The 26,053-nt window shown below is 40.4% G+C and overlaps 1 protein-coding gene across 3 annotated transcripts in view; it reads right to left on the reverse strand.

Moving 5' to 3' along the window:
* Positions 1-9,397: 9,397 nt before the first annotated feature.
* The window catches only part of ubr2 (ubiquitin protein ligase E3 component n-recognin 2), a 96,170-nt gene continuing 79,514 nt past the window's right edge, over positions 9,398-26,053 (reverse strand). For 2 of the 3 annotated variants that reach the window (XM_033025580.1, XM_033025578.1), the window contains exons 39-47: positions 24,111-24,246; positions 22,705-22,795; positions 17,041-17,171; positions 16,309-16,417; positions 15,764-15,820; positions 15,544-15,621; positions 13,979-14,149; positions 13,556-13,657; positions 9,398-13,061 (exon numbers count right to left, since the gene is read on the reverse strand). In XM_033025580.1, the coding sequence (XP_032881471.1) occupies positions 12,920-13,061; positions 13,556-13,657; positions 13,979-14,149; positions 15,544-15,621; positions 15,764-15,820; positions 16,309-16,417; positions 17,041-17,171; positions 22,705-22,795; positions 24,111-24,246 (1,017 nt within the window). In that variant the 3' untranslated portion in view covers positions 9,398-12,919. The remainder of the gene's footprint in view (positions 13,062-13,555; positions 13,658-13,978; positions 14,150-15,543; positions 15,622-15,763; positions 15,821-16,308; positions 16,418-17,040; positions 17,172-22,704; positions 22,796-24,110; positions 24,247-26,053) is intronic. The other variant, XM_033025579.1, reaches the window with a different exon arrangement.

Raw genomic sequence — 26,053 nt, forward strand, 5'->3', positions numbered from 1 at the left:
GAAATTAACAGTCTTCAAATATCCAAAATAAGACTGGTTAGCATTATTGTGTTAACTTTCATTTGGCATTTTTACTTGCAATGCCCTCAAATGTTACTCCAAGGACGAATACAGAAGATTAAGGCTAATATGATAATCATCTTAGAATTCAATATGCTATTAAACTGCAAATGCAAGCCATGGAGGAATATAGAAATACTATTGTCCACTTTGACATATCTGGGTCATTAAGACTGTGCTCTTGTAAGCTAAGTGGAACAACTGGAGAATCTGAAACCCTTTGTAGAACAGAGATCGTGAAGGAGCAAGACGAAGACATTTTCAAAACCATGATGCAAATAATAAACTGTTTCCATCAGGGGGGTTCAGACACAGATTTAAAACAATTGGTGAAAGGGCTAGAGAAGAATGTTTCTTTGATCCAAGAAGCAGAGCGTGCAGTAACTATCAAAGGGCAATTTGATATAAACTCACAAAGGTATAGTTTGCAGTGCAATGGCCAAGGTCAGTTGGAGGTTAATTAGATGATTCTATCAACGAACTAACACAAAGGGACAAAGTGTTATACTTTGATTTCAAGCTTCAATCCCCAGAACTAGTAAAGGTTTACGGATCTAAAATGCACCAGTGCATCTCAGTTTACTACAGGCTTCTGGAATTAACGTTAAAAAGTAGACAATTATTCAAGGTTGCTTTGCTCAATACATCCAAGGTGCACTTGTTGGTTTTAGGGACAAATGCAGGCCCAGTGCAGCTCCAAATCAAACTCCTAAAGCTCGATCCCTATTTGGGCCAAACCTGGCTTTACATTTCACGCCATTTCTTCTCTCTTTATTTTCTCCTTTTTACCTCCAGCCTTTGTCCCACCACCTATATTCACCTTTCACATGCCAGGCATTGTCCCACCTCTGCCTGACTTACTGAATTCTTCCAGCAATAGACAATAGGTGCAGGAGTAGGCCATTCGGCCCTTCGAGCCAGCACCGCCATTCAATGCGATATGGCTGATCATCCCCAATCAGTACCCCGTTCCTGCCTTCTCCCCATATCCCCTGACTCCGCTATTTTTAAGAGCCCTATCTAGCTCTCTCTTGAAAGCATCCAGAGAACTTGCCTCCACCGCTCTCTGAGGCAGAGAATTCCACACACTCATCACTCTCTGTGAGAAAAAGTGTTTCCTCGTCTCCGTTCTAAATGGCTTACTCCTTATTCTTAAACTGTGGCCCCTGGTTCTGGACTCCCCCAACATTGGGAACATGTTTCCTGCCTCTAGCGTGTCCAAGCCCTTAACAATCTTATATGTTTCAATGAGATCCCCTCTCATCCTTCAAACTCCAGAGTGTACAAGCCCAGCTGCTCCATTCTCTCACCATATGGCAGTCTCGCCATCCCGGGAATTAACCTTGTGAACCTACACTGCACTCCCTCAATAGCAAGAATGTCCTTCCGCAAATTAGGGGACCAAAACTGCACACAATACTCCAGGTGTGGTCTCACTAGGGCACTGTACAACTGCAGAAGGACCGCTTTGCTCCTATATTCGATTCCTCTTGTTATAAAGGCCAACATGCCATTCGCTTTCTTCACTGCCTGCTGGACCTGCATGCTTACTTTCATAGACTGATGTACAAGGACCCCCAGATCCCGTTGTACTTCCCCTTTTCCCAACTTGACGCTATTTAGATGGTAATCTGCCTTCCTCTTTTTACTACCAAAGTGGATAACCTCACATTTATCCACATTAAAGTTCATCTGCCATGCATCTGCCCACTCCCCCAACCTGTCCAAGTCACGCTGCATTCTCATAGCATCCTCCTCACAGTTCACACTGCCACCCAGCTTTGTGTCATCTGCAAATTTGCTAATGTTGCTTTGAATCCCCTCATCCAAATCATTGATGTATATTGTAAATAGCTGCGGTCCCAGCACCGAGCCTTGCGGTACCCCACTAGTCACTGCCTGCCATTCTGAAAGGGACCCGTTAATCCCTACTCTTTGTTTCCTGTTTGCCAACCACTTCTCTATCCATGTCAGCACTCTACCCCCAATACTATGTGCCCTAATTTTGCCCACTAATCTCCTATGTGGGGCCTTATCAGATGCTTTCTGAAAGTCCAGGTACTCTACGTCCACTGACTCTCCCTTGTCCATTTTCCCAGTTACATCTTCAAAAAATTCCAGAAGATGAGTCAAGCATGATTTCCCCTTCGTAAATCCATGCTGACTCGGACCGATCCTGTTACTGCTATCCAAACGTTCGGCTATTTCATCTTTTATAATTGACTCCAGCATCTTCCCCACCACCGATGTCAGGCTAACTGGTCTATAATTCCCTGTTTTCTCTCTCCCGCCTTTCTTAAAAAGTGGGATAACATTAGGTACCCTCCAATCCACAGGATCTAATCCTGAATCTATAGAACATTTGGAAAATTATCACCAATGCATCCACGATTTCTAGAGCCATTTCCTTAAGTACCCTGGGATGCAGACCATCAGGCCCTGGGGATTTATCAGCCTTCAGTCCAATCAGTCTATCCAACACCATTTCCTGCCTGCTGTGGATTTCCTTCAGTTCCTCTGTCACCCTAGATCTTCTGGCCACTACTATATCAGGAAGATTGTTTGTGTCCTCCTTAGTGAAAACAGATCCAAAGTACCTGTTCAACTCATCTGCCATTTCCTTGTTCCCCATAATAGATTCATTTTTTTCGATCTTCAAGGGTCCAACTTTGGTCTTAACTAATTTTTTCCTCTTCACATATCTAAAGAAGCTTTTACTATCCTGCTTTATATTCTTGGCTACTTTACCTCCATACCTCATATTTTCTCCCCGTTTTGTCTTTTTACTTACCTTCTGTTGTTCTTTAAACATTACCCAATCCTCTTGCTTCCCGCTCATCTTTGCTACGTTGTACTTTTCTCTTTTATTTTTATACTGTCCCTGACATCCCTTGTCAGCCACAGTCGTCCCTTTCTCCCCTTGGAATCTTTCTTCCTCCTAGGAATGAACTGATCCTGCACCTTCTGTATTATTCCTAGAAACACCTGCCATTTTTGTTCCACTGTCATCCCTGCTAGTGTATCTTTCCTGTCAACTTTGGGCAGCTCCTCCCTCATGGCCCCATAGTCCCCTTTATTCAACTGCAACACTAACACCTCCGATCTACCCTTCTCCCTCTCCAATTGTAGATTAAACCTGACCATGTTATGGCCACTGCCTCCTAATGGCTCATTAACCTCGAGGTCCTTTATCAAATCCGGTTCATTACATAACACTAAATCCAGAATTGCCTTCTCCCTGGTAGGCTCCAATACAAGCTGCTCCAAGAATCCATCACAAAGGCACTCTACAAAGTCCCTTTCTTGGGGTCCAGTACCAACCTGATTTTCCCAGTCTACTACATATTGAAATCTCCCATAACAACCACAGCATTACTTTTTCTACATGCCAATTTTAACTCCTGATTCAACCTGCGCCCTATGTCCAGGCTACTGTTTTGGGGGCCTGTAGATTAGTCCCATTAGGGTATTTTTACCCTTACAATTCCTTAGTTCTATCCATACTGACTCCACATCCTCTGTTTCAATGTCACCCCTTGCAAGGGACTGAATTTCATTCCTCACCAACAGAGCAACCGCACCCCCTCTGCCCACCTGTCTGTCTTTTCGATAGGAGGTATACCCTTGAATATTCAGTTCCCAGCCCTGGCCCTCTTGCAGCCATGTCTCAGTAATTCCCACAACATCATACTTGCCAGTTTCTAACTGAGCCTCAAGCTCGTCCACTTTATTCCTTATACTTCATGCATTCATATACAGCACTTTGACCTCCGTATTCACTTCCCCCCTCGAACCGCTCGCAATTGGCCCTGACCTTACTCTGTTGTCCATTCTCGAGCTTTCCTTCCCTTTCTGAGTTTCCAGCACTTTTTGGGTTGCTCAAGATTCCACCATTTGCAATTCCTTGTGTTTCCACTTTACATATACGAGCTCTCTATTTTGCTCAGTAGCCATGTAATGGGATAGGAGAATACAGGAACCAGCTTTCCAGTTTGTCATGGCTGTGAAGTATGGTGGTGGTGACAAGGCACAGTTGGGCTCATTTCCTAACCTTCCTCTGTCAACAATGTTCAAAATGTTTCGAAAAAAACGTTTATTTCAGTCATTACCTCTTGATGATAGTTAAAGAATACAAGAGGCGCTGGTGTTTTTTTGAGGGGGGGGGGGGTTGGGGGGAATTAATACGGGAATTTTAACAAATAAACTCCTTTAAATTTCAACCATTCAAGAACTCGTGTGAATGCCACATTCTTATTAAAAATAACAGAGAATCACACTATAAAGATTCCAGGTTTTAAAATATTTTTAAGGTTTTTAACCAAATTTTATTGAGGTGCATGAAGATTTCATTCACAGAAGATGGTATTTTGCTGGCAGTTTTGTATTGTTACTTTTCAAGGAACTCATTGTCATAGAATATGGGAGAAGGCCCTTCGGCCCCACTTGTCCACACCCACCAAGTTGCCTACCTGAGTTAGTTCTATTTGCCTACTTTCGGCCTCTATCCCCCTTAATCTTTACTATTCATGTACTTGTCTAAATGTCATTTAAACATTGTAATTACGCTTACTTCCAGGACTTGCTTTGGCACCTTGCTCCATATACATACCACCCTCTGCATGGAGAAAGGTGCCCTTCCAGTCCCTTTAAAATGTTTCCTATCTCACCTTAAATTTTTACTTTCGAGCTTTATAACTCCCTAGCCCAGTTAAAAGACTGTGACAATTCACTTGATCTATACCCCTCATGATTTTATATGACTTTAGTAAGGTCACACCTAAGCCTCCTACACTCCAGGAAAAAAGTCCCAGCCTATTCAGTCATACCTTATAAACCAGATGTTACCAGAGCTGGAGGGCTTGTGAATCATTTTTCTACCCTTTGCAGTTTAATTACATCCTACCTATTGCTAGGCAATCATAAGTGCACACAATATTCCAAGTGTGATCTCACTGATGTCTTCTACTGCTGTAACATGAAGTCTCAAATCTTTGACTCAATGCCCTGACTAAAGGCAGCAAGTGAAGCAAATTACATCTCAACTGCACTATCCTGCACTCAACTGCGTTATCAGTTACAGATTACTTTGTACTTGGATAAGTCTTTCTATTTTACAACACTCTCCAGGGCTGGTTACCGTGCAAGTCTGCTCTGGGTTAATTTAGCAAAATTGAATACATTGCACTTGTCAGTGTTAAATTTCATTACCAGTCTTTCCAAGTTGATCTAGATCCTGTTGGCTCTTTAAGAAAGCAGGTGTTTAGTGTTATATCGAGAAACTGCAGATGCTGATTTATACTAAAGATAGCCATAAAATGCTGGAATAACTCAGTGGGTCAGGCAGAATTTCTGGGGAAAAAGGATAGGTGATGTTTCAGGTCAGGGCCCTTCTTCACTCACCCTTTGGGATGACAGATGGCACAATGGGCTAAGTGTTCGGCTGGCGACCGGAAGGTAGCCGGTTCGAATCCCGCTTGGAGTGCATACTGTCGTTGTGTCATTGGGCAAGACACTTCACCCACCTTTGCCTGTGTGTGAATGTGTGTGAGTGACTGGTGGTGGTCGGAGGGGCCGTAGGCGCAGATTAGCAGCCACGCTTCCGTCAGTCTGCCCCAGGGCAGCTGTGGCTACAGAAGTAGCTCACCACTACCGAGTGTGACTGAGGAATGTATGAATAATGCGATGTAAAGCGCCTTGAGTATTCTAGAAAGGCGCTATATAAATCCCATCCATTATTCAGACATCTCATTCATTCTAAAATGTTTAATGTTAATGGCTTATTCTTTCTAAAGCATTCAGTTCCTGCTAATGCAACAACTGGCAAGAGGATCCATTTTTTCCATATTTGGAATCATTTATTGAGGTTAAAATGACCAAATGTCATGTAATGAAATGTCATGGAACAAGCCTTTAAGAAACATCCATGAATTGGAAACACTTAATACCAAGGTAATTCACCTGAAAATGTGTTAATAGTTAATACAGTTTAATTCAGATGAGTGTGAGGTGGACATTTTGGGAACAAACCAGGGCAGGATATTTACAGTGAACCATAGGGCCCTGGGAAGTGTTGTAGACCAGAGGGATCTTGGAGTACATGCACATAGTACCCTGAAGGTGGCATCACAGCTAGATAAGGCTGTGACGACAGCTTTTAGTATGTTGGCCTTCATCAATCAGCACCATCTCAATATTCATAAAAATACTGAAGGGAAAATGTTTTAATCGGAAAGATTGGCAGTGCCAGGTTTGATACACAAATTGATTTGCGTGATGATCTAATAATTCACAAATTGGCGAGACCGCATATGGAGTATTGTGTTCAGTTTTGGTAACCCCGCTGTAGGAAGAATGTCATTAAGCTGGAAAGGGGGCAGAGATTTACGAGGTTGTTACCAGAACTTGAGGGTCTGAACTATCGGGAGAGGTTGGGCAGGCTAGGACTTTATTCCTTGGAGTGCAGAAATATGAGGCATGATTTTATAGAAGTGAATAAAATCATGGGTGAAATAGATAAGGTGAATGCACAGTATCTTTTTCCCCAGGGTAGGAAATTAAAAACTAGGGAGCAGAGAGTTAAGATAGGGAAAAGATTTCAATGAAATCTGATGGGAAACTTTTTCGACACAGAGGGTTCTGACACGGGTGAACACGAGAAAAGCTGCAGGCCCCGATGGCATCTCGGGGCGAAGTACTCAAGTCCTGTGCTACGCAGCTAGTTCCCGTGCTCACTACATTATTCAACCTCTCCCTGGACAAGTCCGTGGTCCCTGCCCGCTTCAAAAAATCCATCATTGTACCGGTACCAAAAAATGCCTCCCCAGCCTGTCTGAATGACTACCGTCCGGTGGCCCTTACCTCGGTAGTCATGAAATGCTTTGAGAGGCTGGTGAGGAAACACATCTGCGCCTTCCTCCCTCGGAACATGGACCCGTTGCAGTTTGCATACCGTCCGAACAGATCCACGGACGATGCGGTCTCCCAGGTCTTGCACACCGCTCTCTCCCATCTGGACAGCCAGAAGGGGGGCTACGTGAGGATGCTGTTCATAGACTACAGTTCAGCCTTCAACACGATAGTCCCCACCAGACTGGCCGGGAAGCTAATGGAATTGGGGCTCAACACCTCCCTGTGTGCCTGGGTCCTGGACTTTCTCACCGCCAGGCTCCAGGTAGTCAAGATGGGAGGGAATACATCGAAGTCCCTCACCCTGAGCACAGGATTGCCCCAGGATTGCGTCCTCAGCCCCCTATTGTACTCCCTGTACACACATGGCTGTGTGGCTAGGTTCAGCTCCAACTCAATAATTAAGTTTGCTGATGACACTGTGGTGGTGGGCCTGATCTCAGACAACGACGAGAAGGCCTACCGGGAGGAGGTGGCTGGTCTAGCACTCTGGTGCCAGGATAACAGCCTCCTCTTGAACATCAAAAAAACGAAGGAGCTGATCATGGACTTTAGGAGGGCACATCATCCGAGGACGTACACTCCATTGAGGATAAATGGGGATCCTGTGGATAGGGTGAACTGTTTTAAATATCTGGGAGTCCACATCTCCGAGGATATGACATGGGCATCACACGCCTCAGCACTCGTGAGTAAGGCAAGGCAGCGCCTTTACCACCTCAGGCAATTGAGGAAATTCAGAGTGTCTCCGAGGATCCTCCAGTGCTTCTACGCAGCGGCGGTGGAAAGCATCTTGTCCGGGAACCTTACCATCTGGTTTGGGAATTGCTCTGCCAAGGACAAGAAGGCTCTGCAGAGTAGTGCGTTCGGCCGAACGCACTATGGGAACTTCACTTGCCCCCCTGCAGGAACTATACATCAGGAGGTGCAACTCCAGAGCCAACAATATCATGAGAGACCCCTTCCACCCCTGCAACGGAGTGTTCCAGCTGCTACGGTCAGGCAAACGCCTCCGTTGCCACGCGGTGAGAACGGAGAGGTTGAGAAGGAGTTTCTTCCCAGAGGCCATTTGGACTGTAAACGCCTATCTCACCAGGGACTAACTCTACTGAACGTTTTTCCTTCCATTATTTATTATGTAAAAGAATATGTGTGTTATGATTGTGTTTATAGTTTGTTTGCTTGTCTTTTTGCACAAAAGTCCGCGAGCATTGCCACTTTCATTTCACTGCACATGTCGTATGTGTATGTGACAAATAAACTTGACTTGACTTGACTTGACTTGACTTGGGTGCTGGAAATATGGAATGAGCTGCCAGAGGTTGTATGTAAACAACACAATTTGATATTTGGACAGGTACACAAATAGGTAAGGTTTAGAGAGATATAGGCCAAACGTGGTTACAAGTTCACAAGTTATAGGAGTAGTATTAAGCCATTCGGCCAATTGAGTCTACTCTGTCATTCAATCATGGCTAATATCTGCCACCTAATCGCATTGTCCTGCCTTCTCCCCATAACCCTTGACACCCATTCTAATCAAGAAGTTGTCTATCTCTGCGTTAAAAATACCCACTGACTTGGCCTCCACAACTTTCTGTGGCAATGAGTTCCACAGATTAACTACCCTCTGACTAAAGAAGTTCCTCCACACCTTTGTAAAAGAGCACCCTTTAATTCTGAGGCTCTGATCTCTGGTCCTAGACGCTCCCACCAGTGGAAAAATCCTTTCCACATCCACTCAATCTATGCCTTTCATTATTCTGTAAGTTTCAATGAGGTCCCACTCAATTTTCTAAACACATGAGAATAGTTCAGCTGAGGCATCTTGGGCTGACGGGCCTGCTTCAAGAGGCTAAATCCATGGCTCCCCGAAAGTAGCAACACAAGACGGCAAAGTTGTATGCAATGCTGCTTTCATCAGTCAGGCACAGTGGTAGGTGCCTGAAGCGCGCTGCCAGGAATATAACAGATACGATGGTGGCATTTTAGGCTTTTAGAGAGGCACGGGAATGGATCACATACAGGCAGAGATTAGTAACTTGGCATCATGTTTGGCACGGTCAATGTGGACAGAAGAGCCTGTTCCTCTGCTGTACTGTTTTATGTGCTGTATAACTCTATAGAGTAGGTACAAACCACACCAGTTTGCCAACTAAACATAATCCTCTCCATTATAGATGCTGACTCATGATCATATTTTCATAGATGTTGGTCAATACTCGTTTAAATTGCCTCTGATTTTGAGGTAACCGGAAACTAATTTTAAGTAAATTTTTGCACAATTATCACTTAAACTTGATTTTGTGATTAATCAAAAATGGGACCCATTCTCACTGCCAAAACTAAAACTCGAATAATCAAGAATACACTTCTAAGTTCGATTAATACTAATTCAGCAAGCTTTTCATTATGAAGAGGGACAAAGGTCTTTCAACACCTAAAGCATTTATTTTCAATCTTTAGCTTTTTACATATAGTACATAGTACCAATTATACATTAATTCAACATATATTAACAGCCCATTTATTACAAGTATTCTCCCAAATATCGAAAGTATTTGTTTTTATAAACATTTCTACAGTGAATGTAAATGCATGCTAAATGTTTCCATGAGAAAATTGCACAATACAAGAGAATGTTGTCAATTTAAGGACATGTGAAAGTAAATTAAAACAGGTGTGCTTTCTGTTTCAGTAAATATGTACATTACTTTAAAATTAAAAAAAAAAAAAATTCTCAGTAATGTCGCGATAATGTCTATATCCACAGAAGTGTCAGCCAACAGTAGGTAAATGGAATTACCTCACTTTCACATTAATCTGCATTTAAATCAAGTGAAAACAAATATCTGGAAGACCAAGTATATCCTATGTTATATTCAAACTGCAGCACCTGCGAATTTTCATGTTTATTCAGGCAGTAAATATCTTCATTCCTTGATGCCGTTTAAAACAGAATAAATCAATTTTTAAAAGATGTAGTACTTCAAGTGGGATTGTGTCTATACTTGATAACAACATTCAAATGCAGTTAGCTCACTTCATATACTAGTGAAGTGTCCTGTTTCAATTTTGTTTGCAGCTTCCCATTGTTTACGTGGAAGATCAAATATTTTTGCTGTTAGTATTAGCAAAGGTAGAATATTGGACAGCATGGAATTTACTTCACCAAGAGTATACATTTGTAAGCAGCAATAAGAGGAAAAACAGCAAAATTATCCCCCAAATAAGCGAAATTCAGTAAATCTTAAAGTGCACCAAATTTGCATGGCATTCTTCAAGTTTAAAGAGTTTAATATTTTAAGCACTGTTTCAGTGTTTCATTTCAAGCACTGTAAAATACTCCAATTTTGTCAATGCACGCATCCAAAATTTGTCAGATAAATTATCAATTTTTTAGTAGTCACTACCTGTGTTGACACAGCAAACCGAAAAATAGCTCTTTTCTAAAATCACAGGGCAAGGCAAAAACAATAATAGTCAAAATTCTTTGAACATTTGAGGATCCCCAAGTTGATTCTCACATATTTTCGATGCTCTGTAATTATTTCAACCATCAACACAAAAGGGACTAATTCAGACAAAAGTCACTACAGTGCTCTTTAAGGGCCTGTCCCACTTGGGCGTCATTTGCGCGTCACGCAGGTGGCGCGCGAGGATTTTGAGAATCCTAAAATCCTGGGGCGCCGCGCATTACTGCCAACACCACCACACCTCGCCACATGCCATGCGCGCGTCACGACGCGTAAATGATGCCGCGTAAATGACGCCCAAGTGGGACAGGCCCTTTCTTATTCACAGGCTGCCTTCGGAGCAAAGAAAGACTGGAGATGCTTTAGCTTTTCAAGCTTGAATAAAATTAATTGAGAATGAATATTAGACAATGGCACACTAAACCACAAACGTGGGACTTGGGGTGACATGATCAAACTAACAAGAAACGCATCTGATGTCAGAGTAATATGTAAATAAATGAAGTTTTAGTCAGGGTAGAACATGAAAGATACTAGACTAGAGAAATAAATGAAAACAGAACACAGATCTTTTGAGGTGCATGAGCTAAATGGCTTTTCTCTTTCATTTTCATCTTCTGAAAAAAATGATTGCCAGGATGAAATGGGCTGGGATTATTATAGGTACACAATCAAGGCAACATCTCCAAAGTTAACTGACAATAGATTAAAAAAAAGAACTCACCTGAAACAGGCTGGAAAACAAATGATCTTTCAACAATTATTTTTTTTAATTTTGGCAAGCTTATCACCGACGTTAGTTAAAATTCCATATCCTTTCCTGATCTTTATATACTAACTCAAAAATTATCTGTTATTGCACTTGATTTTCAGTCCAGAATGGACTTTCGTCCCCTTTATTCGATTTTGTATGATTCTAAACGGTGTTGTTGAAGATTAATTAAGTTTTGTACTGAAAACCCCATCGTGTCATAATTAACTGGAGTTCCCCTTTAAAATACATTATATTGCTGTTCATTCCTCTTAAATTTACTGCACGAGGATTTTTACTTAATTCTGAAAAAATGAGGAGATATCACTCTGGACAAGACGAACTGTTAACTTTGTCAACTCCTAAAGTACTGATCAATTCTTCTAATTATAGTTATGAACATGACGATCTTCCCATTTTTGATCACTTGGCTTACCTTTTAACCATCCAACTCTAATTCTGACTTAGAATAAAGTGATATGTGGCACATTTGTATGCTAATTAATACACCCTAGTACACAAAGGTATAAGTGTGAATTAGATGCGACTCCTTAAAAAGGTATTAACACAATCCATTTCCTCATCTTACTAAATAAAATCTTGCACTGGTGAAACTGATGAGATAAAATGCTTACTGGTGTGCTGAATGTCTTTTTTCCCTTCAGAACAATACTAATTATATGACCCATTTTATTCTGTTTCTTTTTGATTGTTTCGAGAATGTCATGTCTGAATAAATTAATGATCGACTGCAGCAAAAGAATAAAGGAATTAAAGGGTCTTTATCGTGGGTTTTGTTGTTTGTAGCCGCGAAGAGCAAACCAGAACATAATCATAAGCAAATAATTCATAATGGAATGCTTTAAATAAGCAAAGATTAAAAGAATAAAAATTGAACCATTTTCTCTTCACCGACCATCATTCCCATTAATAGCGTAGTTCATGATGATCAATTCTTCTCACTAATGATTACCATGAACTAGCCTGATACACGATATCTCTTCAATAATAAGGCTACCATTTTTAAAATTAACATAGCCCTATTGATCCTTTCAATGCATTTTATAATACCTTTTATCAGAGCACAAGGAGTCAGATTCTTAACCTCAAATGACAATTATTTTTTTCTAATGGAGGAAGCTTTATCATGTACTGGTGACCAACGTACTCAATTTTAGATTACTTGACTGAAAGCAGATGCACACCTAAAAAATGCACATTCTCAAATTGGTGCAACCAAGTTGACCGTTGAAAGAAACCAGGATAGAGAGGGAAAGCAAGAATTTAAAAATATTGCTTTCAATTGAAGTTCAGCAACTTATTTCTGACGACCCACATTGTTAATCAAACACCACTAACTATAGAGCACAGAAACACACTTTGGATGTCAATATTGTATTAGTCTAAAACCTGATAAATAATTTGGATTCAAAATAAAATTCAGCTATTTTGAAAATGTGGGCTTTATTACCCAAAATGTTTCACTGTTGAGGAGATTTTAAGTGCAAATAAAGCAAATGACATCTAAAATAATGCACTTCACAAGCGTTCCACATTTTCTTAATGACAGGTGAAGAGTTATGTAACATGTTGTTACTGTAAATAAGGAGCAAGTGTTCCAAAAATGGGTCGCCTGAGGTGTATTTCATTTAACCTGATCCTCTGACTTCCCACGAGAGTTTTTTTTGCTTCAGATGTGCCAAGTGTCTGTTCTATTGACAATAAATCACAAGTGTTGCCAGTCGATGCCAACTAGTGTCTGATTTGCTTCTTGTGCGTGACCAATCTCTTCTGTAATGCTATGTTGCTGCCACAGTTTCTGTAGTTTCCTGTATCGTTCTTTGCACAAATGAAGTGGGTTTCCTCGTCTAAAAAATAATTCAGATATGTTTGCCATTACGTATATACATTTAAATATCAACCCTTTCCACAAAAAAATGACAAGAACTTGGCCCAGGACAAGCATTTATATTCTATAGCAAATATATTTATACCAAAGCCATTGTGGAAAATATATAAAAATTATCCCACATAACATATTTCATATTCAAAAGTACTACAATTTGTCCATCATATTCAAAAGCACTAAAATTTAATTCTTAGAACAAGTAAAAATTATGTCAATCAAAACAACAACTGGTGCACTGATTGATAACAGCAATTCATCTCAAAAGATTAAAAATTTCATATTACAAATTTGGAATTTGATATTTTTCTGACAAAAAACAGGTTATGTACAAATAAATCACAAGGAATTAACATTTCTACATGCTATCAGATTTAATAAAAGCCCAATTGATTTGTACTCTTTCACTGAAATGTAGTTTCTCTATTTATAATAGGAAATATTTTAACTTTTTACCTCAGTCCCTGATCTGTCTCTCCATAATCATCCAGGTAGGGTGGTGGGTAAAAACACCCTTTTGTTTTTCCAGCTAGGAACAGGACCTGACTTTCCCGAACTCTAAAAATAGACAAGTTCACAAACAGATCATTTTCTCATCTCAGAGGGGAAAAACAAATCAGATGACCATTATAATCTCATTTCTTGATCAAGAATTAGTCAAATGATCCCATTTAGCATAAGAGCTGAAAACTAAGGAATAAAATCTAGTACTAAAGCACAGGATTTCAGTATTCATTCTGTGCAGTTACTCAAACGCACAATTTTGAAATAATTTCCGAATATGTTTTCAAAAATATATATGTAGCTACCAAAGGCATTTATGGGCCCTGCTTAGACAATTGTTCTAAAAGGTTTATGACAATAGGATTTCAAACTCACCGCAAAAAAATTCCAACTCCACACCCACAGGTATATGTATGAGCAGTGCAAGCCCCAACATCTTCACCTTCTAGCTCCGTCTGGCAGCAGTAGCTCTGAGAACACAGCATTCCACCACACACCAAGCAAAGAGTTGGTGCTCGACTTTTATCGCCACCAGATTTCGGGCATCTAATTGACATTATATAAAAATAAAAAAGCAAACCTTGTATAGCGATCATGAGCAAAACAGATAAAATTAATATAATTAAGCAAATCAGGGGAACTCAAAATTACATGCCCTTCATGAAATAAATTGTCAACATTTTAGTGCCCTCTTACAATTTTCTGATATGTCAACAAACTGATTGGTTTTAATTTTCCAGTGATATGTTTTAATTTTCCACTGTTTATGGATGATGAGTTGGTGTTAGTGCAACCAGTCTGCTACAAACCTTGGATGGTCTTTCAAAGACATGAAGAGAGAAAGCACACATCTTACTGGATGCAAATCCAGCCCCATAATAATTGTGAATAACATTTTATGTTGTTTAATTTATTTCAATGAAACATTTAAAAATGTAAAATAGTTTTAAACAAATTCAACCAAACATTTAGAAGTTAAAATATTATGATTAAGCCATCTTCTGGCACCCCACCCCCTGTACCCCCAAAATTAAAAGGCTTGCAAATCTTACGTCAGATCTAAAAGCTGAGGAAATCTAAGAAAGAAGAAGAATCCAGTTGGGAAACAGCTGGCAGAACTCAGTAAGAAAGTAGGGGAGTCCTGAAACTATTCAGCATTTAATCTGAGAAATGTAATCACATTATTAGCACCTTTCCACATTGTTTATCCTTGACATGCGATATAACTCAGTGGTATTTCCAACTCGCATCGGGTCATACAGCACAGAAACAGGCTCCTCAGTCCAATTTGTCCATGCTGACCAAGATGCCCAAGATGCATGCCTTTGGGATTGAGATGCAAACCTGAGCTCCCGACGGAAGCCCACAGTAACAGTGAAGATGTGCAAACTCCACACTGATAGCACTGGAAGTAAGGACGATACCCAGGTATGGCAGCAGCCCTACCAGCTGTATCACTGTGACTGCTATTAGTGGTTTCATCACCTGATACCATTCTGCCATTTTTATTGCTTTCTTGAAAAATGTCAAATAAGTAATAAACAAAATTATGCGACAAAATATAATGTCTTGATTTTTCAGAGCATGGGTAACACTACCAAGGCCAGTATATACTGGCTGCCTTCAAATCATTGCTATTTTGCACGCACTAGAACCATAAAAATAACAAATAGATTAGCATTCTTAGCAGAAGGGAAATTTAAAGCTTCAAATAAGTTTGAGAAACCATACACAGCGAAGAACATGCTCATGAATACAAGCGTTCACGGACGTGATTAAGAGATTCAAAAGTTGTAATATGTAAACAATTATTGCCATTTAATCATCATAGCATTAATAAATATATATGCTTTTACATTTAATAAATTTGTTGACCTTCGTGATTTGGATCAACATTAAATTTATATAAATAGAATCTGGAAAATGTTTTGTTTACTCACGTAAAACAGGATGCCCGGTTTATGAGGCAACTATAATCGTCGGGAAGGTCTATCAATTTATTTGACTCCCTGGGATAACTGGAAATAGGTGGGTGATAGGGATGGTATTGATGTGGAAGAGAAGAGAAAATTTTCATTTTTTGCAAACCGTACATTTGAAAAATAAATATAATTAATGCAGAAAATTAACTATCACAAAAATTATAAGTTATCATCCTACCTAATAGCTTTTCTCTCCCCTTTCACAAAGTTCAGCACTTCTGCAGCTCCACACCATCTACATATTCAAAGTTATGTAAAGACATGTTAGCTTACAACAAAGTATCAACACATACACAGTCAATGCAATCCTATCACACATTTGCAAATTAGAAGGAAAAGCCAAGCAGCTTGCTTTGTATAATGGTATGGCTGATCCGATTACAACCGCAGCACCACTCTCCCGTCTAAAGGCAGTAACTTTTCACTCTCTTGCATTAACAATGGACATTATAGTTAAATTTTATAACATTTGATGCTGAGAAATAACTGATCAAATTGCCCTTTTACACATATTGCATTTGAAAATGAATAGTTTAATTCACTCTAAACAGCACATTTTAGGAGTAATATCCAAATTCAATGGTGAATGCCTTTCTTTGTTGAAAGCACACACATGCAACATTTTGTTCCAACACCAAAGCCATTGGTTTACTCAGAATAGATATATAGATATATTCAAACAAATATCTGGTGTCATGAAAATTCCAAAAACCTGAATCTTACTTTTGCATCAATGGCTCAATAGTATCACTGTTTGTCTGGAAAAGACTCATTAAGTTTATTGGCAGAGAAAGATAATGACACAACAGTTCAAAATGGTGTGGTCCAATCTCTGTAAATGAAGGGAAATTGTATCATTGTAGACAATTTGCCTGCAGACATCACAAAATGACACAAATAGTTTTGAAATAATCTTGCATTCAGAACCCAGTATCAAACATTTCCTTTGTTGTATGAAACACTACACTTGTTTCTTGATTGGTACAGACCCCATGAAACCTCATGTGTCATAAAACTTCTAGGATTCCAATTTGCGATAACATCTGAGAGGTTCTTTCTTGAGTTGTGATTCTGTCTATTTTAAAAGTGATTTGGAAAGCTACTTACCTGCATTAATGAATAAAAAATTTCGCTGAAAGAAACACGCAGTTTCACTGATTTTGTGGACATACCGATATTATGACTGTATGATTGGACAGTAGCTTCAGGACGTAGTAGTAATAAATTGCCTTCAAGAGAGCTAGTCTATGGACCCACAGGGTATGGATACCAATCAAACAGCATTTGGCTGGTTGGGTGTAGTTAAATCCACCTCGTTCAGAACACAAACCAAAAGCGAGGAGAATAGCACATCTTTAAGGTATCTAAATTGGACATACTTTTATCCCATAAAAAAAGTGGAAAACATGTTTTAATACAGAAATGAAAAGCTCAGTTTCCATACTGGAAAATTACCTTGCAGTTCAACTGGTACTGGGACACCATTAAGGTAGTGAAAGAACAAAGCAGAGCATCGTAGATAGGGCATGATTCCGGTCTTGATATATTGCCAGAGGTGCCAGCCAGAGGCCATAAAATTCAAGGCACTATTGGAAATAAAATGTAAAAGCATCAATTCATGATAAAGAAATGCAGTAAAGAATAATTGTAATTTGCAACACTCCACTGTCTTAATATCACACAATTCTCAAATCTTGCTTGCATTTTCTGACAGCCATTCTATTGTGATGTCTCAAACTAATCTTAAGCTATCAAACAGCTTTTCATAGGTTAAATGATACCAATTTATGAAGTGCATCTACTCCCCAAGAGTTCCAAAAGATTAACTCTAACTGCAACCACTAAGTTCATGTTTCTATTTGTAAACTTTATGAAGCCATGTATAATGACTGGGGTAAAGACGGCATTTCTTCATTAATCGTGAGAGTCCCAGCATAAAATGTTGTCCTACATCATTTCATAAATATGAAAATATCAACCCTCAAGCAGCTTGTCCAAAGGATCAGTCTTCAGATTTGGAAGAATATTGGCATGGCGTCACTGACATCCCATCAAAATGGAAACATGCAAACGTATCAGCACGAATGAGTAGCTGTAGCAGTACCGTTTGATTCCCCCTTTTCATCCCTGAAAATACTGCAGGACATCCACCAATACCGTAGCCAAAGTAGGTAATCGGTACTCAGACCACAGAGCTATTATAGACATTTCCATAAAAACTAAATGAAACAATGAACATGCTGGATTATGATGAAAATGTGCAATTGACCATGACAAAAGTTGAATATACAATAATGTATTGAAAAATGCATTTTCTTCGTTATAAACAGCTAATTTTTGCATTTAATTTTTTGCTGATCTAAATTAAAACAATTTTATGTTTGCTTTACCTTCCTGCAAGCATTTCATCTAAAATGTTTATTTGCTCCTTAACCTAGCCATTAGATGGTGCACTTAAACAAGACAGTAACCTCCAGACCCCTCAACAAATAGCAATGCTTCTTGGTTGACTACTATATTATTATAGTATGGAGCGGAAGCTCATGAAATGAAACAACAGAAAGCAAAAGAAGAAACACCATTAAGAACAACATGCAATTTAAAAGCCACACTTTTGGTACAAATCACTATAAGCTTGGTTTTACAATATGTAATGAATTTGTTTTGAAAATGCACATTAGTTTGGTATTGGTTTATTAACTTCTGCCACATAATCAAAGATGTTACGTGTTTTAGCCCTGGTTCCGACCGTATATAACAATAGCCAACTTTGTGGTCCAAGCCATGGAATGTGAAGGGGACACAAAATGTGTCTGTGTGCAGAAGCTGATGACCGAGCGAGAAGTGAAAGGGGAGGCAATGGGCAAAAAAGGCGGTCACCGTGGCGCAGCGGTAGAGTTGCTGCCTTATAGCGAATTCAGCACCGGAGACCCGGGTTCGATCCCGACTACGGGGGCTGTCTACGGAGTTTGTCTGTTCTCCCTGTTACCTGCGTGGGTTTTCTCCGAGATCTTTGGTTTCCTCCCACACTCCAAAGACGTACAGGTTTGTAGGTTTATTGGCTTGGTAAATGTAAAAATTGTCCCTAGTGTGTGTATAATAATGTTAATGTGTGGGGATCATTGGTCAGCGTGGACCCAGTGGGCCGAAGGGCCTGTTTCCGCACTGTATCTCTAAACTCTAAGTTGCTGTGCAAGAGTCTACACATGTTTACTAGTGTGTATGTATATTCACACACATGCACTAGTATCCCATTAGTACCAATGCAGCATAGCCCAGTCTCCAGTCTTCTTGGCCCCCCTTGCTAATGGAGTAAGGTCCTGCTCGGTGAAGGCCAGTGGTAGCCAGTGTCAATGGCAACTTCACGATAAAATTAATTGCACATCAGCAACTTCCATTCCACATTATGACGATATGGATCTGGAATGTAAAGGCCTTGATAAACAAACCTAACAGTGACGAACCAGAATGCTGTACTGCTATCATCGCTCAGGAACCCAGACTCTTTGACAATGCTGCACTAATTCAATGGTAAATAAAGAGATCTACAACTATATTCATTGCATTCTAGACATGCTTCGATAGGGAGAACTTTGATGTGCCTTCTCGGGCCCCCAAAGCCACTGATGGTATTGTAATCTCAGTCACAGAGGGCGACGTTACAATATCCTTCAGGAAAATGAATCCTCGGAAAGCGCTTGGACCTGATCGCATTCACAAAACCTGTGCAGACTACCTGAACACAGATCCAGAGAGAAAATGGAGAGAGGGGGAGCTTCAAAACTTCAATTTGATTTGCTGATAGTAGGATTGCCGAGGTCTGTAGGATGCTATTTTTGCTGATTAGCATGTGTTAACTTCAAATCACATGGGATTGTAAATTGTGTTGTTCTTGACATGCTTTTGAACATTCTTCATTTAGAAGTGAAGGCATTCATGGTCAATGAGGTTTCATATTATAATAGCCGCTTCGTTTGATCTGTTTGATAGAATTAAGTGCATTGCTAGTCAGATAAAAGGGAACTACATTGGTTAAGATTGATGTTTTAAACCAGACCAGAGGAATGGCTGCCTTCCATACAGAATTTCAATAAACCAGCTCAGTTTGGAACAGTTCAACAACTTCACTATGGCTTTAGAAACATAGAAATTAGGTGCAGGAGTAGGCCATTCGGCCCTTCGAGCCTGCACCGCCATTCAATATGATCATGGCTGATCATCCAACTCAGGTATCCCGTACCTGCATTCTCTCCATACCCTCTGATCCCCTTAGCCACAAGGGCCACATCTAACTCCCTCTTAAATATAGCCAATGAACTGGCCTCGACTACCCTCTGTGGCAGAGAGTTCCAGAGTTTCACCACTCTGTGTGAAAAAAGTTCTTCTCATCTCGGTTTTAAAGGATTTCCCCTTTATCCTTAAGCTGTGACCCCTTGTCCTGGACATCCCCAACATCGGGAGCAATCTTCCTGCATCTAGCCTGTCCAACCCCTTAAGAATGTTATAAGTTTCTATAAGATCCCCTCTCAATCTCCTAAATTCTAGAGAGTATAAACCAAGTCTATCCAGTCTTTCTTCATAAGACAGTCCTGACATCCCAGGAATCAGTCTGGTGAACCTTCTCTGCACTCCCTCTATGGCAATAATGTCCTTCCTCAGATTTGGAGACCAAAACTGTACGCAATACTCCAGGTGTGGTCTCACCAAGACCCTGTACAACTGCAGTAGAACCTCCCTGCTCCTATACTCAAATCCTTTTGCTATGAAAGCTAACATACCATTCGCTTTCTTCACTGCCTGCTGCACCTGCATGCCTACTTTCAATGACTGGTGTACCATGACACCCAGGTCTCGCTGCATCTCCCCTTTCCCTAGTCGGCCACCATTTAGATAATAGTCTGCTTTCCTGTTTTTGCCACTAAAATGGATAACCTCACATTTATCCACATTATACTGCATCTGCCAAACATTTGCCCACTCACCCAGCCTATCCAAGTCACCTTGCAGTCTCCTAGCATCCTCCTCACAGCTAACACTGCCCCCCAGCTTAGTGTCATCCGCAAACTTGGAGATATTGCCTTCAATTCCCTCATCCAGATCATTAATATATATTGTAAATAGCTGGGGTCCCAGCACTGAGCCTTGCGGTACCCCACTTAGTCACTGCCTGCCATTGTGAAAAGGACCCGTTTACTCCTATTCTTTGCTTCCTGTTTGCCAGCCAGTTCTCTATCCACATCAATACTGAACCCCCAATGCCGTGTGCTTTAAGTTTGTAAACTAATCTCTTATGTGGGACCTTGTCGAAAGCCTTCTGGAAGTCCAGATACACCAAGTACACTGGTTCTCCCCTATCCACGCTACTAGTTACATCCTCGAAGAATTCTATAAGATTCGTCAGACATGATTTACCTTTTGTAAATCCATGCTGACTTTGTCCAATGATTTCACCACTTTCCAAATGTGCTGCTATCCCATCTTTAATAACTGACTCTAGTAGTTTCCCCACTACCGATGTTAGACTAACTGGTCTGTAATTCCCCGTTTTCTCTCTCCCTCCCTTCTTAAAAAGTGGGGTTACGTTTGCTACCCGCCAATCCTCAGGAACTACTCCAGAATCTAAAGAGTTTTGAAAGATTATTACTAATGCATCCACTATTTCTGGAGCTACTTCCTTAAGTACTCTGGGATGCAGCCTATCTGGCCCTGGGGATTTATCGGCCTTTAATTCATTCAATTTACCCAACACCACTTCCCGGCTAACCTGGATTTCACTCAATTCCTCCAACTCCTTTGACCCGCGGTCCCCTGCAATTTCCGGCAGATTATTTATGTCTTCCTTAGTGAAGACGGAACCAAAGTAGTTATTCAATTGGTCCGCCATATCCTTGTTCCCCATGATCAACTCACCTGTTTCTGACTGCAAGGGACCTACATTTGTTTTAACTAATCTCTTTCTTTTCACATATCTATAAAAACTTTTGCAGTCAGTTTTTATGTTCCCTGCCAGTTTTCTTTCATAATCTATTTTTCCTTTCCTAATTAAGCCCTTTGTCCTCCTCTGCTGGTCTCTGAATTTCTTCCAGTCCTCCGGTATGCTGCTTTTTCTGGCTAATTTGTACGCATCATCCTTCGCTTTGATACTATCCCTGATTTCCCTTATTATCCACGGATGTACTACCTTCCCTGATTTATTCTTTTGCCAAACTGGGATGAACAATTTTTGTAGTTCATCCAATGCAGTCTTTAAATGTCTTCCATTGCATATCCACCAGTCAACCCTTTTAGAATTAATTGCCAGTCAATCTTGGCCAATTCACGTCTCATACCCTCAAAGTTACCTTTCTTTAAGTTCAGAACCATTGTTTCTGAATTAACAATGTCACTCTCCATCCTAATGAAGAACTCAACCATATTATGGTCACTCTTGCCCAAGGGGGCACGTACAACAAGACTGCTAACTAACCCTTCCTCATTACTCAATACCCAGTCTAAAATAGCCTGCTCTCTCGTTGGTTCCTCTACATGTTGATTTAGATAACTATCCCGCATACATTCCAAGAAATCCTCTTCCTCAGCACCCCTGCCAATTTGATTCACCCAATCTATATGTAGATTGAAGTCACCCATTATAACGATTTTGCCTTTGTCGCACGCATTTCTAATTTCCTGTTTGATACCATCTCCAACTTCACTACTACTGTTAGGTGGCCTGTACACAACACCCACCAGCGTTTTCTGCCCCATAGTGTTTCGCAGCTCTACTCATACCGATTCCACATCCTCCAAACTAATGTCCATCCTTTCCATTGCGTTAATCTCCTCTCTAATCAGCAACGCTACCCCACCTCCTTTTCCTTTCTCTCTATCCCTCCTGAATATTGAATCATAAGATTTTATTTCCCCCATCAACAATCAAAGAAAATATCAGTGGAGGCAAAGTTCAAGAAAAAGAAATACAGAAAATTAAAATAATTATGAAAGAGTTGTTGAATAAGGCAAATACTTTTCCAAGATGACTTGCAAGGACTTTCCAATATTTCCCCATCTATTTAAAATCGCTAAGTTCCCAGATGGTTTTAAATCCAAAGGATAATTATTGCTTAGATTGTATCTTACCTTCCAGAGTATTGCCTGAGTTTGTCATACAAAGTAAAGGCAGCAGATTCTTCATCTCCATCAGTACTCTCCTGATCCATATTATTTTCCTCTAAAAAAATAAAGGTTGAGTTAAAAGCTTCATATAAATATGCAAAAAGCAAGTTTTTCTAGTATAGCCAACGCAAGTCATTTATTAAACTATACCTCTTGCTCCCAGCAATATATTGCTATTGGTTTAGTATTGACACATGTACCAAGATAGTCAAAAACTTTATTTTGCGTGCTATCCAGGAACATTTTACCATGAGTATATCATATAGTGCAAAAGAGAAAATAAACAAAAGTGCAGAATATAGTGTACAGCTGCAGAGAAGGTGCAGATGGAACAAAAATGCAACGGCCGCAAGTAGGAAGGTGGAAGTTTGGGAGTACATCCCCAGCATACAAGAGGTCAGTTCAAGAGTCTGATAACAGCGGGGGAAAACCTGTTTTCGAATCTGGAGGCATGTGCTTTTAAGCTTTTGTATCTTCTGCCTGATAGCAGAGGGGAGAAGGGAGAAAGGCCAAAGTGTGTGAGATTCTTGGTTATGTTACTGAGGCAGTGTGAAGTATAGAGGGAATCGATGGGTGGGGTGCGAGAAACTGGTTTGTGTGACGGACAGGGCTACATTCACAACTCTCTGTCATTTCTTGGGAGCTTAGGCAGAGCGGTTGCCATACCAGGCTGTCATGCTCCCAGAAACAATATTCTCTGTGATGCATTTGTAGAAATTGGTAAGTCATTGGTGTCATGCCAAAGTTCCTTAGCCTTCTAAGGAAGCAGAGTCTGCGATGCCAATGTGGTTGGACTGGGACAATTGTTGGTTTATATTGAGGAATTTGAAGCTCTCAACCATCTCCACTTCGACACCATTGATGCAGACCAGGGTGTTAATGATCAACTGTTTCATTTTGCTGACATTCATGGAGAAGTTGTTGTCCTGACACCATGTTACTAAGCTCTCTACCTTCCTTTATTCCCCCTCGTCATTATTTGCGTTCCGGCCTACCATGGAGGTATCACCTGTAAACATTTGTAAATTGAGTTACAGCAGAATTTGGCCACTCATGAGTATATAGGAAGAATATTAAGAGGCTAAGAAAGCAGCCTTGCAAGGCAAGAGCGCTGGGAATTGTTGTGGAGGGTGTTTCATTAACTATTCTCCCTGCTTGCAGTCTATGGATCAGGAATTCAAGGATCCAGTTACAGGGGATTGGGAGCGAGGGGAGGGACCTAGGTCCAGGTGTTTGGAGACAAATTTGGATGGAACTACCGCGTTGAAGGTGAACTGACAGTCAGTAAGTTGGAAATAATGCAAGGATAGGATATCCCGTGCCAATGTGTTTTTCATTCAATTCAAAAGTTACGAGGCTTCATAAAATACCTGTTGAAGATGTAAGTAGAATCTGTACAATATGTGCCATGGTAACCAAATGAAAAAGGTGAAGGACACCGACAGCTAAGCTGACGCCTCTGAAGTCATGACAGTGCACAGCTGGGAAGGAAAGCACCAAGCTCACCTGTAGGGGGAATGAGAGGGTTGTCACTCTGAACAGGTCACTTAGAGAAACAATGGAAATGCTTTATTTGATATGCAAACTTGAAAAAAATGCATTGAAATTTAACTTATAAAATGACCATGATATACAAAACAAATATTAGGATGTCAATCCATACTTGAATTTACCATAGCAGTTAATCTGAAAGCATTGAATCTTGGAATCAATTAAATCTTTTTCGTCAATCAACAAATTTTAAGTCTACAATTCCCCTTCAAATTTATTGCCACCAGCATCTGCTATTTTAAAGATACAGTGCCCTCCATAATGTTTGGACAAAGACCTATCATTTATTTATTTGCCTCAATACTCCACAATTTGAGATTTATAATAGAAAAACAAAATCACATGTGGCACATTGTCAGATTTTATTAAAGGGTATTTTTATACATTTTGGTTTCACCATGTTTATACATAGTTCCCCCATTTCAGGGCAACATAATGTTTTGGAACACATGGCTTCACAGGTGTTTGTAATTGCTCAGGTGTGTTTAATTACCTCCTTAATGCAGGTATAAGAGAGCTCTCAGCACCTAGTCTTTCCTCCAGTCTTTTCATCACATTTGGAAACTTTTATTGCTGTTTATCAACATGAGGATCAAAGTTGTGCCAATGAAAGACAAAGAAGCCATTATGAGACTGAGAAACAAGAATAAAACTGTTAGAGACATCAGCCAAACCTTAGGCTTACCAAAATCAACTGTTTGGAACATCATTAAGAAGAAAGAGAGCACTGATGAGCTTACTAATCGCAAAGGGACTGGCAGGCCAAGGAAGACCTCCACAGCTGATGACAGAAGAATTCTCTCTATAATAAAGAAACCCCCCCCCAAACACCTGTCTGACAGATCAGAAACACTCTTCAGGAGTCAGGTGTGGATTTGTCAATGAACACTGTCCGCAGAAGACTTCATGAACAGAAATACAAAGGCTACACTGCAAGATGCAAACCACTGGTTAGCCGCAAAAATAAGATGGCCGGGTTAGAGTTCCCGAGTTCTGGAAAAAGGCCTTGTGGACAGATGAGACAAAGATTAACTTATAAATGAGAACTTATAAGTCTGAAGAAGGGTCTCGACCCGAAACGTCACCTTTTCCTTCGCTCCGTAGATGCTGCCTCACCTGCTGAGTTTCTCCAGCATTTTTCAACCTTTGATTTTTCCAGCATCTGCAGTTCCTTCTTAAACAACATAAATCAGAGTGATGGCAAGAGCAAAGTATGGAGGAGAGAAGGAACTGCCCAAGATCTAAAGCATACCACCTCATCTGTGAAAAACAGTGGTGGGGGTGTTATGGCCTGGGCATGTATGGCTGCTGAAGGTACTGGCTCACTTATCTCCGTTGATGATACAACTGCTGATGGTAGTAGCATAATGAATTCTGAAGTGTATAGACACATCCTATCTGCTCAAGTTCAAACAAATGCCTCAAAACTCATTGGCCGGCAGTTCATTCAACAGCAAAACAATGATCGCAAACATACTGCTAAAGCAACAAAGGAGTTCAAAGCTAAAAAATGGTCAATTCTTGAGTGGTAAAGTCAATCACCCAATCTGAACCCAATTGAGCTACCATGCCTTTTATATTCTGAAGAGAAAATGGAAGGGGACCAGCCCCCAAAGCAAGCATAAGCTAAAGATGGCCGCAATACAGGCCTGGCAGAGCATCACCAGAGAAGACACCCATCAACTGGTGATGTCCATGAATCGCAGACTTCAAGCAGTCATTGCATGCAAAGGATATACAACAAAATACTAAACATGACTAC

This window comes from Amblyraja radiata, chromosome 8 (genome assembly GCF_010909765.2).
Source record: "Amblyraja radiata isolate CabotCenter1 chromosome 8, sAmbRad1.1.pri, whole genome shotgun sequence".
NCBI lineage: Eukaryota > Metazoa > Chordata > Chondrichthyes > Rajiformes > Rajidae > Amblyraja > Amblyraja radiata.